General features: G+C 37.3%; 1 protein-coding gene across 1 annotated transcript in view; it reads right to left on the bottom strand.

Annotated features, from left to right (window-relative positions):
- FBN2 (fibrillin 2) overlaps positions 1 to 16,122 on the bottom strand; it is a 221,986-nt gene that overhangs the window by 66,759 nt on the left and 139,105 nt on the right. Inside the window, exons 19-24 of the mRNA NM_001278588.1 lie at positions 15,556 to 15,681; positions 10,173 to 10,292; positions 4,868 to 5,005; positions 4,245 to 4,295; positions 3,655 to 3,780; positions 276 to 503 (exon numbers count right to left, since the gene is read on the bottom strand). Coding sequence (NP_001265517.1) covers positions 276 to 503; positions 3,655 to 3,780; positions 4,245 to 4,295; positions 4,868 to 5,005; positions 10,173 to 10,292; positions 15,556 to 15,681 — 789 coding nt within the window. The remainder of the gene's footprint in view (positions 1 to 275; positions 504 to 3,654; positions 3,781 to 4,244; positions 4,296 to 4,867; positions 5,006 to 10,172; positions 10,293 to 15,555; positions 15,682 to 16,122) is intronic.

Genomic DNA, 16,122 nt, shown 5'->3' with positions numbered 1-16,122 from the left:
GCACAGAGAACTTTTTGCAACATCAGGGCTGCATCTCATCAGGCTGTGCTGAGAAAAGCAGTGGTACAGTAGAAGGATGTAAGAAAAGTGCTATCAGCTGTCCCAGTGTCTTCACTTCAGTACCAAGGGGATTTATGCTCCTGGGCCATAGGCTGGTTGTACATTTTAACAAAGAAAATAAAGTGGGGAACCAAATGTTTAGAGCAAAATCAAGCCTCAGAGAACGTGGAAGGTGAGCTTTAGTGTGGAGGGACCCATGCGCTGCTGACAGTTACCTTTGTAAAACGGCCTCCCGGTAAGGACATCCCCTCTGTTAGCAAAGCCAGGCCCCCGGGGGCACAGGGTCTCATACTCTTTGGTGCCAAGTTTGGGGCACTCCTCACACTCAGTGCCCCAAGCTGCTCCGACCGCACAACAGCAGGCATCCATGCGGAACTTCCCAGGTACAGGATGGATGCATTCGTCCTCATCCCACTTCAAGTAACACTGCTCCATACGGATATCTACAGGGAGGGGAAACCACAGGTTGAGGTCAAGCTGTCAGTCACTGAAGATTCACATACTGATCACCTGCTAAGTCCCTCCCTAGCAGGACTGGTATCAATTCTATCAGAGCAGTTTGTCTCTTTTGTTTGCAGAACATTTCCCATTTGCTTATGCAAGTCTCTTCTTGAAACTATCTCACGTGCACAGCCACAGTAGCGAAACTGAAGTACTGACAAAATGTATTTAACCAAGGTATAAGGATGAAGAAAATCTAATACATCCTTATAGAATGTTACAAAGGTATCATTTGGAGTGATATTACTACTAAAAATTTATTTTGCTGAGTGATAACTGAAAATCAATGATATAAATTCATATATAGCATCATTAAGTTACTGAAGGCAATTTGATTTCATTAGTTATTTGATCATACTGTTGCTGTTGTTCAGTAGCTCAGTTGTATCCGACTATGCAACTCCATGGACTGCAGCATGCCAGGCCTCCCTGTCTCTCACCATCTCCCAGAGCTTGCTCAAACTCATGTCCATTGAGCTGGTGATGCCATCCAACCATCTCATCCTCTGATGTCCCCTTCTCCTCCTGCCCTCAACAGTTCCCAGCACCAGGGCCTTTTCTAATGAGTCAGCTCCTCGCATCAGGTGGCCAAAGTACTGGAGCTTCAGCTTCAGCATCGGTCCTTCCAAATAATATTCAGGGCTGATTCTCTTTAGGATTGACCCATTGGATCTCCTTGCAGTCCAAGGGACTCTCAAGAGTCTTCTCCAACACCACAGTTCAAAAGCATCGATTCTTTGGCGCTTACCTCTCTTTATGGTCCAACTCTCACATCCATACATGACTACTGGAAAAACCAAAGCTTTGACTAAACAGACCCTTGTTGGCAAAGCAATGTCTCTGCTTTTTAATATGATGTCTAAGTTTGTCACAGCTTTTCTTCCAAGGAGTGAGCATCTTTTAATTTCATGGCTGCAGTTACCAACTGCAGTGATTTTGGAGCCCAAGAAAATAGTCTGTCACTGTTTCCATTGTTTCCCCATCTATATATTATGAAGTGATAGGACCAGATGCCATGATCTTAGTTTTTGAATGTTGAGTTTTAAGCCATACTGGTACTATTATTCTGTCATCTTCAAAATGTACTTTACTTTTTTCTAAACTTTGGAGATAATTTAAAATTCCAAAAATAATTTTTCTTTATTATTGGACTTTGGATATTTCTAAACAATTCCATATGATTTTATAGCCATACTTTGTATCAAATTTAAATATGCTGTCAAAAATTAACTTAAAATTTGTGTTATTATAATAACTAAACTGTATGATATTGCCAACTTTTTACTTACCACTAATTTAAAAAATCTTTTTAAAAAAATACTTTAAAGATCTTCAAATATAATAATTTAAAAATATTTACTATTAGCTTTTTGAATACTTTTTAAATATGTAATTATTTGAATACTTGTTTAATTTATAATTTTAAAATACCTAAATACCTTGAAGATCTGGGACGGTAATACTACCATTGATGACAATTTGTCTACAAACTGAATTTCAAATACAAGCCTATGTAAAGCTATATTACAAACTAAAAAGTTATTGTTTCATAACACACTGGGGAAAAATTCCTTAGGTAAATAAAAATTGTTCAGAGACCACACAGAATTATTAGAAGTTTCTTTTTCAATCATGAAGCTTAACTTTAGTCAAGGATGACACTGATAAATAAAGTCAACTAGGCATTTCTATAATACAGTGTTGACAGAAAGAGCTTCTTTATTTACAATCTTTTAAAAAATAGAGCATTAAGAAAAGTTTAAACTCTGAAGATGGTAAAGGAAGGGACAAGATCAGTCAATGTGTGCACACAGAAGCCACATGACTTTGCCATGACTCTCCCCACTGTCTTGTCTAGAAGCATAGCAGCAATGGACTGCAGAATGTTAACCTCAAATACGAGTCTCCACTTTTTCTTCTATGTTTAACATAGAAGGTCTCTTATTACGCTGACTCAGTGTAAAAGATTAAACAGGACTAAAACACCTGATTAAAAAACTGAAAAATTTTTTTGTGCATGCAAGTTTTTTTTTAATACACCAGGCTCACAGAAGTCACTCAGTAGTGAGTAGCTCACTGAATGTGTGCTGCACGTGTGCTCAGTCACTCAGTCTGACTCTCTGTGACCCCGTGGATTGTATCCCACCAGGCTCCTCTGTCCATGGAGTTTTCTAGGCAAGAATACTGGAGTGGGTCGCCCTTTCCTTCTCAGGGGATTTTCCCGACCCAAGAATTGAACCCATATCTCCTTCATCCCTTGCACTGGCGGATGGATTCTTTACCACTTGAGCCACCTGGGAAGGCCAGGTGTGTGAAAGTAGAAACTTGTAAATATATTGGTATTTGTACACCCATGCTCATAGATGCCTTATTCACAACAGCCAAAAGGTGGATGCCACCCAAGTATCCATCAACAGGTAAGTAGACCAAAAAAATGTGGTACCTACACACAATGGAACACCACTCAGTCTGAGAAAGCAGAGAAATACTGATACATGCTACAACATCGATGAACTCTGGAGACACCACACTACGTGAAACAAGCTAGTCACAGGAGGACGAACATCATATGATTCCTTTCATATGAGGCACTTAGAGCTGTCAAGTCCACAGAGACAGAAAGCAGAAGTATAGACACCAGGGGCTGGGAGAGGGATAAATAGAAGTATTTAATAGGTTCAGAGTTTTCAGTAGGAGAAGAGGAATTTTGAGATTAATTTTTGAGCAGTACCAATTTTCTGTATTACACAGAAACCATTTCATTGAAAAGTGAAAGTGAAAGTCGCTCAGTCATGTGGACTGTAGTCATGGAATTCTCTAGGCCAGAATACTGGAGTGGGTAGCCTTTCCCTTCTCCAGGGGAATCTTCCTGACCCAGGAATTGAATCCAGGTCTCCTGCATTGCAGGCAGATTCTTTACCAACTGAGCTATTGGGGAAGCCCATTTCATTTAAATTCATCCATTTAAAAAATATTCTCTAGTGAGTTCCTCCAAAATACTTCATTTAAAGCAAGTTTTCCAGCTACCAACCTAATACATTTGGTCAGGCCACTCCAAAATAAGAAAATGTATGCTTGGTTCATGAATCTTACCCAAACACACACGGCCAGTTCCATCCAATGTAAGGCCTTCAGGGCACTCACAATGAAAAGATCCTTTGCTGTTGACACACCGTCCATTTGGGCAAACGCCAGGAAACACCTCACATTCATTAACGTCTGCAGGGAAATGAAGCAAGCAGAGGAATAAAGATGTCACCGATAGAAAAAGCAGGTGTAATCTTACTTCCTGTATAGCATATTCATTTTGCAATAATATGGATTATTACCTCAGTTAAGCAGATATATTTCACAACGAAGCTACTGGGTCCCCTGGGTACCAGCTGTGAAAACTGCCACAGCCTTGCTCGTCCATAAAACACAGCCGAGATAAGCTCTTTGCCAGCTGCTCTATGCCTTAAAGGCGAGGGATGAAAATTTACCCCACAGCATAAAGAGGAGAAATGGGAAACTCAAAGCTGTTTCCTAAAAGTATTATTCTAAAACATTTGTTGACAGCGTAAGAGTATTTTTACCGAAATTCCAAGGTTTTTGAGAATGATAAATATCTCCAAAGTATGGGAGAGAATGTCAATTTTAAATACTTTCCTAAAGATTCACAATGTTTTTAAGAACCTACTCACCTTCACAAGTAACACCTTTTATCCTGGCAAACCCTCTTGGGCAAGCTGTATCTGTGAGAATGAAGGACACATTTTTTTTCACATTAGAAAAGAAAATACAACTGTCCTAAGTGCAACAAACAGAATAATGGAATCAAAATTGAACTAAATAAAACCCAAAATCCGGGTTTTAGAGGCAAAGGACTCCGGCTGCCCTATAAGCTGTGGTAACTCTTAGTTTTGACCCATATTGAGATTCTCATAATTTTCCCTACAATTCCCTTTTATTTTTCACGTTGTCAACTGAATCATAAGTAAACCAAAGACTTAAAGGGACGAGAGATCATTTTCTACTGGGACACATGCAAACAAGAATACTGGAGGATACTGATAGTCATCCAGCAGCTAAATTCTAGTTGCCTTCCTTCCTTGTCTAAAATATTCAGAAGGTCTGCTTATAGTAAGAGGATAAACCCAAAACATATTTCATGAAGTGAATACATTTTACCAGAAAAGATATCATATTAGGGAGGGCAATGACCTTATGGTCTTCCTCACTAGGGAACTATATAGAGAAAGCAGTGCTTAGTTGAGGAGGAAGCTTTCCGATGTGAAGCCCAGAATCCTAGTGGGCAGGCTCCTACCTAGCTCACACCGCTCACAGGGGCTCCCCCAGGCGGCCCCAAGCGTGGCGCAGCATTCAGATTTCAGAGTAGCTCCATTGATGTTGACCTCACAGCGGTTGTCCTGGATGTTGAGCCAACAGGTCCCTTTCAGGCTGTCTGAAAAGGAATAAAAAACAATGGGGAGTTCTCATCTCTGAAGAAAATATAACTCAGTTCTATACACCAAAAACATTATTTGACAGTATTAAAAAATGCCAAACTGTTATCTTAAAAACTTTTCTATATCCTAGACACATTTACATGTACATGCATTTAAATGCGTATTACATACATGTAAATTTCACATGATATTTGAATTAATACAATTATATATCTGGGTATTCTAGGAGCAGCTGCTACTGCCCAAGACTTCAATACTGGGATTTGCAAATAACAGCCCATGACTGTTATAAGATCATTACTTATATGAAAAATACTTGTAAGATTTATTCTTTATGGCAAATACTTTGATATTTAAGATTTTATCCAATGGCACTCTGCAAATAATCTCCTTCTCTCCCAATTCCTTCTCTCCCAATTTGGTAGATATCTGCAGTCCCTACCAAATAAACCACATACAATGGTTCTTCTATTAGAGAGAAGCCAGTTTTTCTCCAACTGAAGATAGTCATTTGATGAATAATTTGAAAAAAGAAATCTTAAAGATAAAAAAGGAAATAAAACCTTTAAAACCACCATTAAGACACACCATGGATATATTTGATATAATTTCTATGGTATGTATGTACAGCTTTATCTCTAGTTCAAAATACATATTTATGATAAACTATTTGAAGAAATAGCAGAGAAAATAAAAAAAACTACCTGTAACGCTACCATCCAGACTCAACTACTTCTAACTTTTTAGACTATGTTTCCACACCAAATTTAATTTCCTCCTTAAATGATAGTAAAAAAAAAAAAAAAAAGATTTTGAAGCAGAGAAAAGCAATCCCAAGTTGACATAGCAAATATTAACTGGGTAAAATAAGTCTTGTGATGATTTCCTCACAGTACTGTGGATCTCAGTGTCTAGTGTGTAACATTACCAAGCCTCTTACTAAAATGCAGAGTCAAAATGCAGATTCTCCGGATGTGTGGCCTAGGAGTCCACATGTGAAAAGCTCCTGAGATGGTCTCTCTGCAGGTGATGTGTAAAATGATTGAACAAAAAGCTTAATAGCATATTGCAGTCATAGACTTGGAAGGCAATAAAGTAAAAACATATTCCTACAGCATTTATTTTATTTAAAACTCATTTAATAATAAGGACCAATAAGGTTTTACAATAAAAACAATATAACCAGAAACACAGGAGGATTCTTTACCATCTGAGCCAGAGAAGTCCAAGAATACTGGAGTGGGTGGCTGATCCCTTCTCTAGGGGATCCTCCCAACTCAGGAATCAAACCTCAAGGGTAAAACAAAGGAAACACCTCTGTCCTTGACTGAAGACAAAGAGCTATGGGGCAAGGATGCGAAGAAGAGATGGGTAGTCTGCTTTTTTCTATTTTGAGATTTAATTTGGATAAAAACTGTGCACAAATGAAAGAGATTTGCTCATATGCATTTGTATCAGCTATCACATTATAAATTTTTTTATAGGTTTAACCTGCAAATTCCATAGCATAGAGGAAACAGAGATGACAGTGTAAGGCCACTGTGTATTCAAATGGTCTTTTAAGAACTGGGTTAATTACTGATTTATCACCTTGATTGTAGTCATTTTAAGATATACTGTGATAAATATTTACTAACATTTATTGAGGCAGCAACAAGCACTATGAAAGGCTTTCCATATATTAGTTTATTTACCCCTTAAAACAACCCTATACGATACAGACAACTGGTAGAAGAGAAAACTGAGGCACAGGGGTCAACTAAATTACGGGAAGAAGGTCACCCAGCCAGGAGGGCCAGCATCAAGATTCAGACTTGCACTGTGTGATTTTAGAGGCCTCATTCCGCAACTTAGTGCTTCTTTAGACTGGTATTGTATCAACACTTAAAACTCACAAAATCAATAGACATACATTCATACACAATCCATCTCTCCTTATTGTTTCTTCTTGTGTGTGTATAGGTATATATGTAACTACACACACATGCAGTCACAATATAGATGTAGCTATATAGTCAGAGGTTGGTTAAGCTCTCCAAAAAAATAAAGCAGGGTAAGCAGATAAGCTAGAGGCTATAGGAATAGTCAAAAAGAAAAATAATGGTGGCTTGGATTGGGGGTTGTTGAAATTGATGGTGAGAAGGGGTTGAAATATGGAAAAACTTTGAGTACAATCAACAGGATTTAGATGGATTCAACCTGAAGCTTGAGAGAAAGGCGTCAAGAATGACTCCAATTATAAAAATAGAGTTACAATTTGTCAAGACAGAACTGCTTCTAGGAGACCCAGATTTGAGCTGAAAGATAGAAATTTGGTTTTAGACATGCTGTTTGATATGCCAATTAGACACCCCAGTGGAGATACTATGCAGATAATTAGAAAGGCAAGTCTGAACCTGGTGGAGAGATTAAGGCTAGAGAGAGAATTGTGAGAGTTAATGTAGAGGACATCTAAGCATGTGGGTAAAACAGAGATGCAAAACCATCCCAGGACCCCAAGACTGACCTGTGAGACATTTCCAACTGGATAGCAGGAGAAAATGAAAGATTTAACAAAGGCAACAGGAAAGAGGCCAGGAGAGTGAAAGGAGAAAAAGAGAAGGCCAAAAGGAAAAACTTCTTGAGAGGGGGTGAGTGATGAACTCTGTTCAATACTGTTAATAGACTAAGATGAGGAACAAGAATCGACCATTGGATTTTACAACAGAGAGCTCACTGCCCCTGTTGTGTCCATGAAATGTGAGGACAGAACTCAGATCCAAGCCAAAGATGAGGGAAACTGGTATGGATTATGCAGAGCCATCAGATGGAAGCAGTATAATGCAGGAAAGATTAATCAAATATATTGTTCTATTATATTTCATCACTTCAATCAGAAAAGAATAGTCTCTTCAAGCAGTCTAGAACAGCTGAAGATTGGTTTATGTTTATGAAGCTTGCAGAATACGTTCTAAATCCTGAAATATTCTTTGTATCTAACTAATTCATTTATGTTCCCATTTAATTTTAAATTCGAAATTACATCAGGGGATTTTTATTCAGTTTTAAATTTAGAGATTTGGTTCCTACCAAGGGGCAATTTGCAGGCTAAACACTGATTAAAGCCATTTGACAGTCTTATTTAAAAAGTACATTCATAATATTTCTTATGTATATTTTCCTATTTGTTTTTAAAGCTTGAATTGTTTTTAATGAAAAAAGCAGATAAAATAATGTCTAAAATGTAAACATATTAAGTAAATTTCTTTCTGAGCAGCTTTTGGCTGAGATACTCAAATCTTATTACAATGAATGAACACACATAATACATTGGCTTAGAAAAATATTGTGGGGTTTAGGTGTCCAACATAATAACTTGGAAATAAAATGTCTTTTTTTTTTATTCATTAATAGTTAACTATAAGAGTAAGAGGCCAAAATCCCAGAAGTGTTTATGATGAAGCAAAAACTCTTAAGGTATCTTTGATGCCCAAGTGGCATACAGATTTAGTTTTCTGAGACATTAATTGACTAATGCTGAGTTTATTTCCTTTGCATAATAAAATGATTCTATCTCAGTTGGAAACTGTGGCTTAGCAAAAATATTTCTGCCTTACCAGATCCAATCCATATGCACCCCCTCCACCCCCAACCAGGAATTCTGTGAGAAAGAAAGTAATGCCCTAGGCAGATGGCAGCCTATTTTCTAGTATGGAGAGCGGAGCAAGGCTCAAATTTCACCAGCTGTACCTCATTGGGAAATTGAATGCTGGCATTTCCAAAGGGAAGGTTTTCATTGAAACTTTGGACTTCATCATTTCTCCTTCCTGTGACAGACAGGTACTCTAAGTATCCAGCTAAATACTGTTAGCATCAGATATAATATGGAAAATTCTATTGTCTTTGGCAAACACTAAACTGAAAATTCATATTGAATAGATAGCAAACAAAAACTGCCAATTCATTTGGCACTACATAAAACTGTAACACCTCCCTATTTGGAAATATATATTTAGTTCACTTTGAGATCCCACAGACAGAAGAGCATGGAAGGCCATAGTCCATAGGGTCTCAAGAGTCGGACACGACCTAGCAACTAAACCACCACCAAAAGTGGATACTAGGTAAAAATGTAAAGTATGTATATCTAGTCAGTGTAGCCTTAGACACTAGAAGCAGGAAAGAACTACTGAGATCGGTTTTTTCTCTTACATAAGCTGAAGAGTTGCTTATAGTAACATTATAATAGATCTGACTGCTTCCTTTTATTTATGTCCTACTGCCTTTATCAATGGAGAAGGAAATGGCACCCCACTCCAGTATTCTTGCCTGGAGAATCCCATGGACGGAGGAGCCTGGTAGACTACAGTCCATGGGGTCGCTAAGAGTCGGACACGACTGAGCGACTTCACTTCACTCACTTCATACTTTATCACTGGAGAAGGAAAGGGCAACCCACTCCAGTATTCTTGCCTGGAGAATCCCATGGACAGAGGAACCTGGCGAGTCGTGGTCCATGGGGTCGCAGAGAGTTGGACACGACTGAAGAGACTGAGCATGCTCGCATGCCTTTATCAAGAACTGACCTTCTACATTTTGAGATACATTGAAACACGTTAGTCCTGGAAGTTTTCAAATCTTTCTCTCTTAGAGATTTTCCAAAGCAAGAATTCTTTGGCATTCATAAAGTTATGACTGATAGAAGAAATTTTTTAAAAACCAAGAAATTCTTTCTATTTGTTTAAAGTTTCAACTCTTCAAGTTCTTGTCCTGTTAACTGAGTCCAAATGTGATCACATTTTTGTTTACCATTGAAGGTTGTTTATAAAAAGTATGCAGTAAGGATTTGATTGTATTGCTGCCTAAGGCATTCCTGGGGAATGAATATAAATATGTGTGTGGTATGGAAACGCTTATAATTTATGGTATAATACATACATATATATATATATATATATATACTTACACAAAAAGAACGCTTCCTAGAATCTAACAAAATTTAAGAGTCTGTCTAGTTTAAACTATCATGTTTTACTCCTACCTGGATAACAAGAGAAAACAACTGAAGTAACTCCTAAATTATTAGCTTCCTGTGATCATGTACTGTTTACCCACAGTAAGTCCTGGTGTCTCTGCTTATCTCTGGAGTGAAACTGAAACATCAGCACCACGCACAGATCTTACCAATACAGATCAATCCTGTCGAGCTGAGTTTGCTGCCAGGAGAACATTCACAATTGAAAGATCCAAGGTTGTTCCTGCAGGCCCCATTGACACATGGGTTGCTTTCACATTCATTTATATCTACAATCCAGAAGGAAAAGATTCTGTTAGAGCTGCCATGTGTTTCTGGAAAATATTATTCCAACAAGCCACGCTATGCCAGAACGTCTGGTAAACTTGGCTCTTGTGATTTTAATATGGATCTATGAGGCATAAAGTGAATGGGGAATGGAGACATGCATTTTACAGCATGGATATACATGTGCACAGCTGGGGGACTCAGCAGGACGACAGGAATCAGCCTGTTCTGAAAGGGTTCAGTATCTTTACTGTTTCACTACAACTTTACATAAATTGGATTAATTTTCTCTGGTAATGAGATATAATTTTCCTGTGGGAAATTCAAATTCTGATTCCATGAAAGCAACATATTCCTAGGTGCAATGAGTGCTATGCACAAAGGTGACTGTTTCTGTCATTGGTGATTCCATGAGGTTTTGGAAGAATTTAAAAAGCCTGTAGTAGAGACAACACATCGCAATCCTGGTTTTAATTCCAAACTCCTGGATACACATCAGGAAATAAGGGATGAAACTTTAACACCAGGTAGAGCCTTCTCTTCCAGCCCTTCTCCACCCCTCCTGTTCACATTTCCATGTTTGGTTTGAGACATTTCAAAAAATATTTATTTATTTATTTGGCTGCATTGGGTCTTAAGTTCATGGGCTTAGTTGCTCTGTTGCATATGAGAACTTAGCTCCCCCACTGGGGATGGAACTCACATCCCTTGCATTGCAAGGCAATAGGTTCTCAACCACTGGACCACCAGGGAAGTCCTGGTGTGAGACCATTTCAAAGCACAACTCATTGTGCTAAAATAAAAGAAGAGGAAAAATAAACTTTTAATTGTATTAAATAGATTTTTACTATCATTGATTTGAGTCTGAAGTCAAATTGCATATCATAATCTACAATTATATCATAATCAACAATTCCTGTCGATGGTCAGAAGTATGATGGAATTAGAGTAAGCCTATATTCTCAAGTAGTGACTAAACAAGATGTTAAACCAATAAGGTTAAATAGTTTAATACAAGTTCATTAAAAATAAATACAAGATTTAGCTAAACTACTAAAAACAATATCAAAGACTGACTTTCAGTATAAATTAAACCACTCAATTTAAGGAAAACATACTCAGATTTCTTTCTATAACTGGTTAATTATCTGAAACAGGTCAACATACTTTAAGACACCCTTTTGTTGAATACTACCATTTCTGAATTCACCATAGTATTTATTATTTTTTTCTAAGCACCTCTTTGAATTAAACAGGAATATTATATTGAGGAAAACATGCGAATAACTAGAAGATCATAACATTTACTCTTGAACATCTCAAGTCAAATATAAACTAAATTGGTTCTGAAAAGGAAGGGCTCATTGCTAATTTCAAGTCTGTAGACTTGAAATGCAAACTTAAAAATCCATGTGGAAAACAGTTATGTTTCCTCTTTGCTATTTCAAAACTACTAAATAAATACCCAGGTATTTAATGGATTCTTGAAGTAGAAATTGTTTTTAAGAAATATAAACTCATCTTTCTTTCAGGTCCTTTGTAGCAAGAAAGCCTCCTAAAAATATAAGAGCAGGTTTTGTAAATACAGCACAGATTTGGAATGAAAACATCTACTCCAGAGTACTAAATTAAAAAAAAAAAAAAAAACACAATGTAAAAACAAATCAGAGAGCCAAAAAAGAAGCAGATACTTAATCTGAAGACAGACTATATATCACCTATTAATTTAATCTGTTAAGAACCTCCCCAAAAAGAAAAATGTCAATTTCATCAACGCGCAAAATCCTGATTTTATATTAAGCAATTATGAACTCAAAAGGTATAAACACATGCAATGACAGCTACAGATATCAACTGTTTAATTTTTCTTTAAATACATTGTTTTTATGTTATAAATGTCATGGAACCAGGAACTGAAACAGTTCACTGTACATTCCTGGAAATAAACTTCAAAGCACATCTGGTTTACATTTAACTAGTTATGTCACTGGAAACACAATCTAAACCACAGCGCTTGCTGTAAAAATTTTAACTTTCACAGACTCTCAGAGCTCAAACAAAAAGAGTAAAATAAATTTTTGTAACTTTGGTTTGAAATATCAGAGAAACTTGATTACTGCTTTTTAATACATACTTAAAATAGACTGTTGAAAACATGAATGACAAGTAAAATTAGTGCATATAGCAAATATATAGAGAGAAAGCTAGAATTGACAATGAATTGGCTAATAACTCCCTGCCTAGTCTTTGGAAATTAGTTTAGAAAGAATAGCATGCAGAGAACTGCTTCAGGCACACAAATTTATCGTGTGAATGCAAGGCTGGAAATAAGGAGGACACCCAAGGGGAAAAGATTTCCATGGCCTTTAGGTCTATTTCTTTTTTGCAAAACACTTTAATTAAATGCAAATAACTTAATAGTGGGATGAAAGCGTAGAAATAACATTTATCTGGTTGAGTTTTTCACAATAAATCATTTTTATTTCCACCAATGTCATAAGGCTAGAACCCAAATATTTCTCTATCATTTCTCTTTTATTTACATAACATGAACTTCTTTCTTATAATGTCAGATATAAAACATATTTCATATTAAAGAAAAGGCTAGTTTATCAGGAACAATTATTCTTTGGCAAAATAAGTAAAGACCATGCTTTTACACCGTCGCTGCAGCTTGATTTGGTATTACTATGCACTAACATTTATGTAATCATCTAATGTCATACTTGTGCTTCCCTGGTAGCTCAGCTGGAAAAGAATCCACCTGCAATGCAGGAGACCCTGGTTTGATTCCTGGGTTGGGAAAATCCCCTGAAGAAGGGATAGGCTACCCACTCCAGTATTCTTGGGCTTCCCTGGTAGCTCAGATAGTAAAGAATCTGCCTGCAGAGTGGGAGACCTGGGTTTGATCCCTGGTTTGGGAAGATTCCCCTGAAGAAAGGTATGACAACCCACTCCAGTATTCTTACCTGGAAAATCCCCATGGACAGAGAAGCCTGCAGGGCTACAGTCCATGGGGTCACAAAGAGTCAGATACAATTGAGAGATTTAACACAGCAATGTCATACTATTCAACACCACTCTTCACTTTGTCACCTAAGTAGGTGAATCCCTTTTATTTATGCTTTGATAGTCTACCTCTTAGTATGCTTCAAGTTCATCTTACTTGTCAAAATGGAAGCAATGTGCTATAAATATTGACAATCTGGTATTCAAACCAAACTGACCAAATTGAATCAGACACCATCCATATAGCTCCCTGCTGTGTCTCCCTCACAATGGCACAAGAGGGTTCTGTCACTGGACAGGGAAACCAGTTCTAATAATCATCAGCTTCTCAGTTAAATGAAGATGATATCCTAAGTTATAATTGCTTTCAGAGCTTCCTGACATTTAACAATAGATCGCTCCAATTGGCAATAGATAAAACTGAAAAAGGGCAGTGGGAAGGAGGTGTAGAAATTCAGGAATAAAAACAAAAGGAAACACAATTGTTGAAATCTCTTCTCCTACCCTCCCAAAAAACTCACGGAGTAAACTCATGGTTTGGAATTATGTTCTTTTACAAAATGCATTTCTCATGGCAGTTCTGAAGGATAAAAGGTGTTGAGGGGAGGGGGCTCATGTTCAGTCACGCCCTACTCTTTGCAAACCTTTGGATTGCAGCCCACCAGGCCCCTCTGTCCATAGGATTTTTTAGGCTAACGTACTGGAGTGGTTTGCCATTTTCTTCTCCAGGGGATCTTCCTGACCAAGGAATAACCTGTATTTCCTGCATCTCTTGTATTGCAGGCAGATTCTTTACCCCTAAGCCACTGGAGAAGCCCAAGGAGAGTGGGTATGGGTGCTAAAAGATAAAAACTCTGGATGCATACACTTGGGAAGCCTGGACTAATGAAACAAGATACTAAGAGAAAAAAAAATACTAACAGATGTCTCTGTTCATCTATGGACAAGATGAATCTCTGTTCATCTATGGACAAGATGAATGAATCTTCAAGTACTTTAGTCAGGAATGGAAAGTATGCTTCTCTTTGAGGAGCTCCTGAAAAAGGTGTGGACAGGAGGGGAACTCAACAGTTATCTGAACTAAGTTTAGATAAACTGCATTTTATACTGAGGTTTTCATTTTTCTTTACTTTTTTTCTCTCTTCAGGCTAATTACTGTTTTTCACTGGTCCCTCAAATTCAATCCAAACTTAGAATTGCACTTTGTAATTGCATTTCATTGACTTCAGCTGAGTCATCTGTATTTCGGCATCTTGTTTGAGTCCTAAGTTGTTTCTGTTCATAAGAATGCTTTGAAATTAAACAAGAAGAAGAGAATGTTAACATCTTTTTGCATGATATTACTATTGCAGCTTTCTTGGCTATGAAGTTACCAGGAAATAAATACTTTAATATATTTAAAAAAGGGTTATTCCAAATATCTTAAGATGAAATCTTTTTTTTAAAGTTACTATTCAGAAGTAGTTATTGGATTTGAGAATGTCATGGGATACTTCTGTAGGCCCACACAGTGCAACTGAAAAGGAATAATGACCAGTAGTCATACAGCAAATTATCCTGAAATACACAGTACTTTGATCAAGGAACAGAAATATAATTGAAGATACTCATAGCTTAGCTAGTATCTCACTGAAAATGGGGCCTTTCTGAAGCATTTAACTTATTCATATAACTTTCACTGCAGAAAAATGAGCTTAAAAGAAAAGGAAGGTTTTTTTAAACAGCAATTCATGATCCTTAAATCCAAGCCATAACTTTCAAAAGGAAAGAACAATTTTCTTGGACTATAAATTTAATTTAGGTGACCATTTTTACTCAGGCCTCAAATATAGGTTAGCCTATTTTCTGGGCCAACCTCTGAAGTCTATCAATCATTTGATAAATAAAATGCTGAAGAGCTGACTTTGTTGTGAGTTCAGGTTCTCCTAGGCTAATGTGTTACATTGGTTTTAAAAAGGGAAAACCAAACAAACAAAAATCTGATATTTTATCAGCAAGTGAAACAAACTGGCTTCTTTCACTTATTTTCATTAACTTCAAAATGTGTGTTGATATTTCTTCTGAATGGGACAAAACTGATGGTATTTATAAACTGGGCTAGATGCATGCTATTTCTAAAACTGGCAGATCAGCTGAGATCGTAAAATTTAAAACATATTCAAACAACATTCTTTTTGCTCTATTGCTTGATAATGTATTTGAGGTTCATGCATATTAAGATGCTTACTATTCACAATGAAGAAAAGCGGCTCTTACCTTCGCACGTCTCTGTCTCAGTCCTGAACACGTAGCCAGGTGGGCAGGTGCAGCTGTAGCTCCCAGGTGTGTTTCGGCACAGACCATTGTCGCACAGCAGTCTGTTTACCAGGCACTCATCAATGTCTGGAAGCCACCGTTAGAAGACAGGAGACACACACAGTGAAACGGACAGTACGATGCTCAAAATGTTTTAATTTCGTTATTTGTTTTTCTTCCTCATCCCATACCTTACTCTGTCTCTTTGTACCCAAAGCACATTCCTTGACCCTAAGCAAAATACATTTTACTCAAATGGAACAATCTTGTGCTTACTCTTAAGATGTTCTAAAGTCCCTGGGATGTGTGTTAATGCTTTGGAAAAGGCACATGACTACTTTGTTCTTCATTTACTTGTTGACTTGCAGTAGTATTACATTTTAAGCATCATTATAGTCTCCCCCAAGATTATACACTTTGCCAAGAGGCCCAATCACAATGTATTTATCCACTGATCCATGCTGTGGGTTGAAATGTGTCTCTCAAAAAAATATTTTGAATCCCTAACCCCCAGTACCTCAGAATGTG

This window comes from Bos taurus, chromosome 7, assembly GCF_002263795.3.
Source record: "Bos taurus isolate L1 Dominette 01449 registration number 42190680 breed Hereford chromosome 7, ARS-UCD2.0, whole genome shotgun sequence".
Taxonomy (NCBI): Eukaryota; Metazoa; Chordata; class Mammalia; order Artiodactyla; family Bovidae; genus Bos; species Bos taurus.
This window is presented reverse-complemented; position numbering and strand designations above follow the sequence as displayed.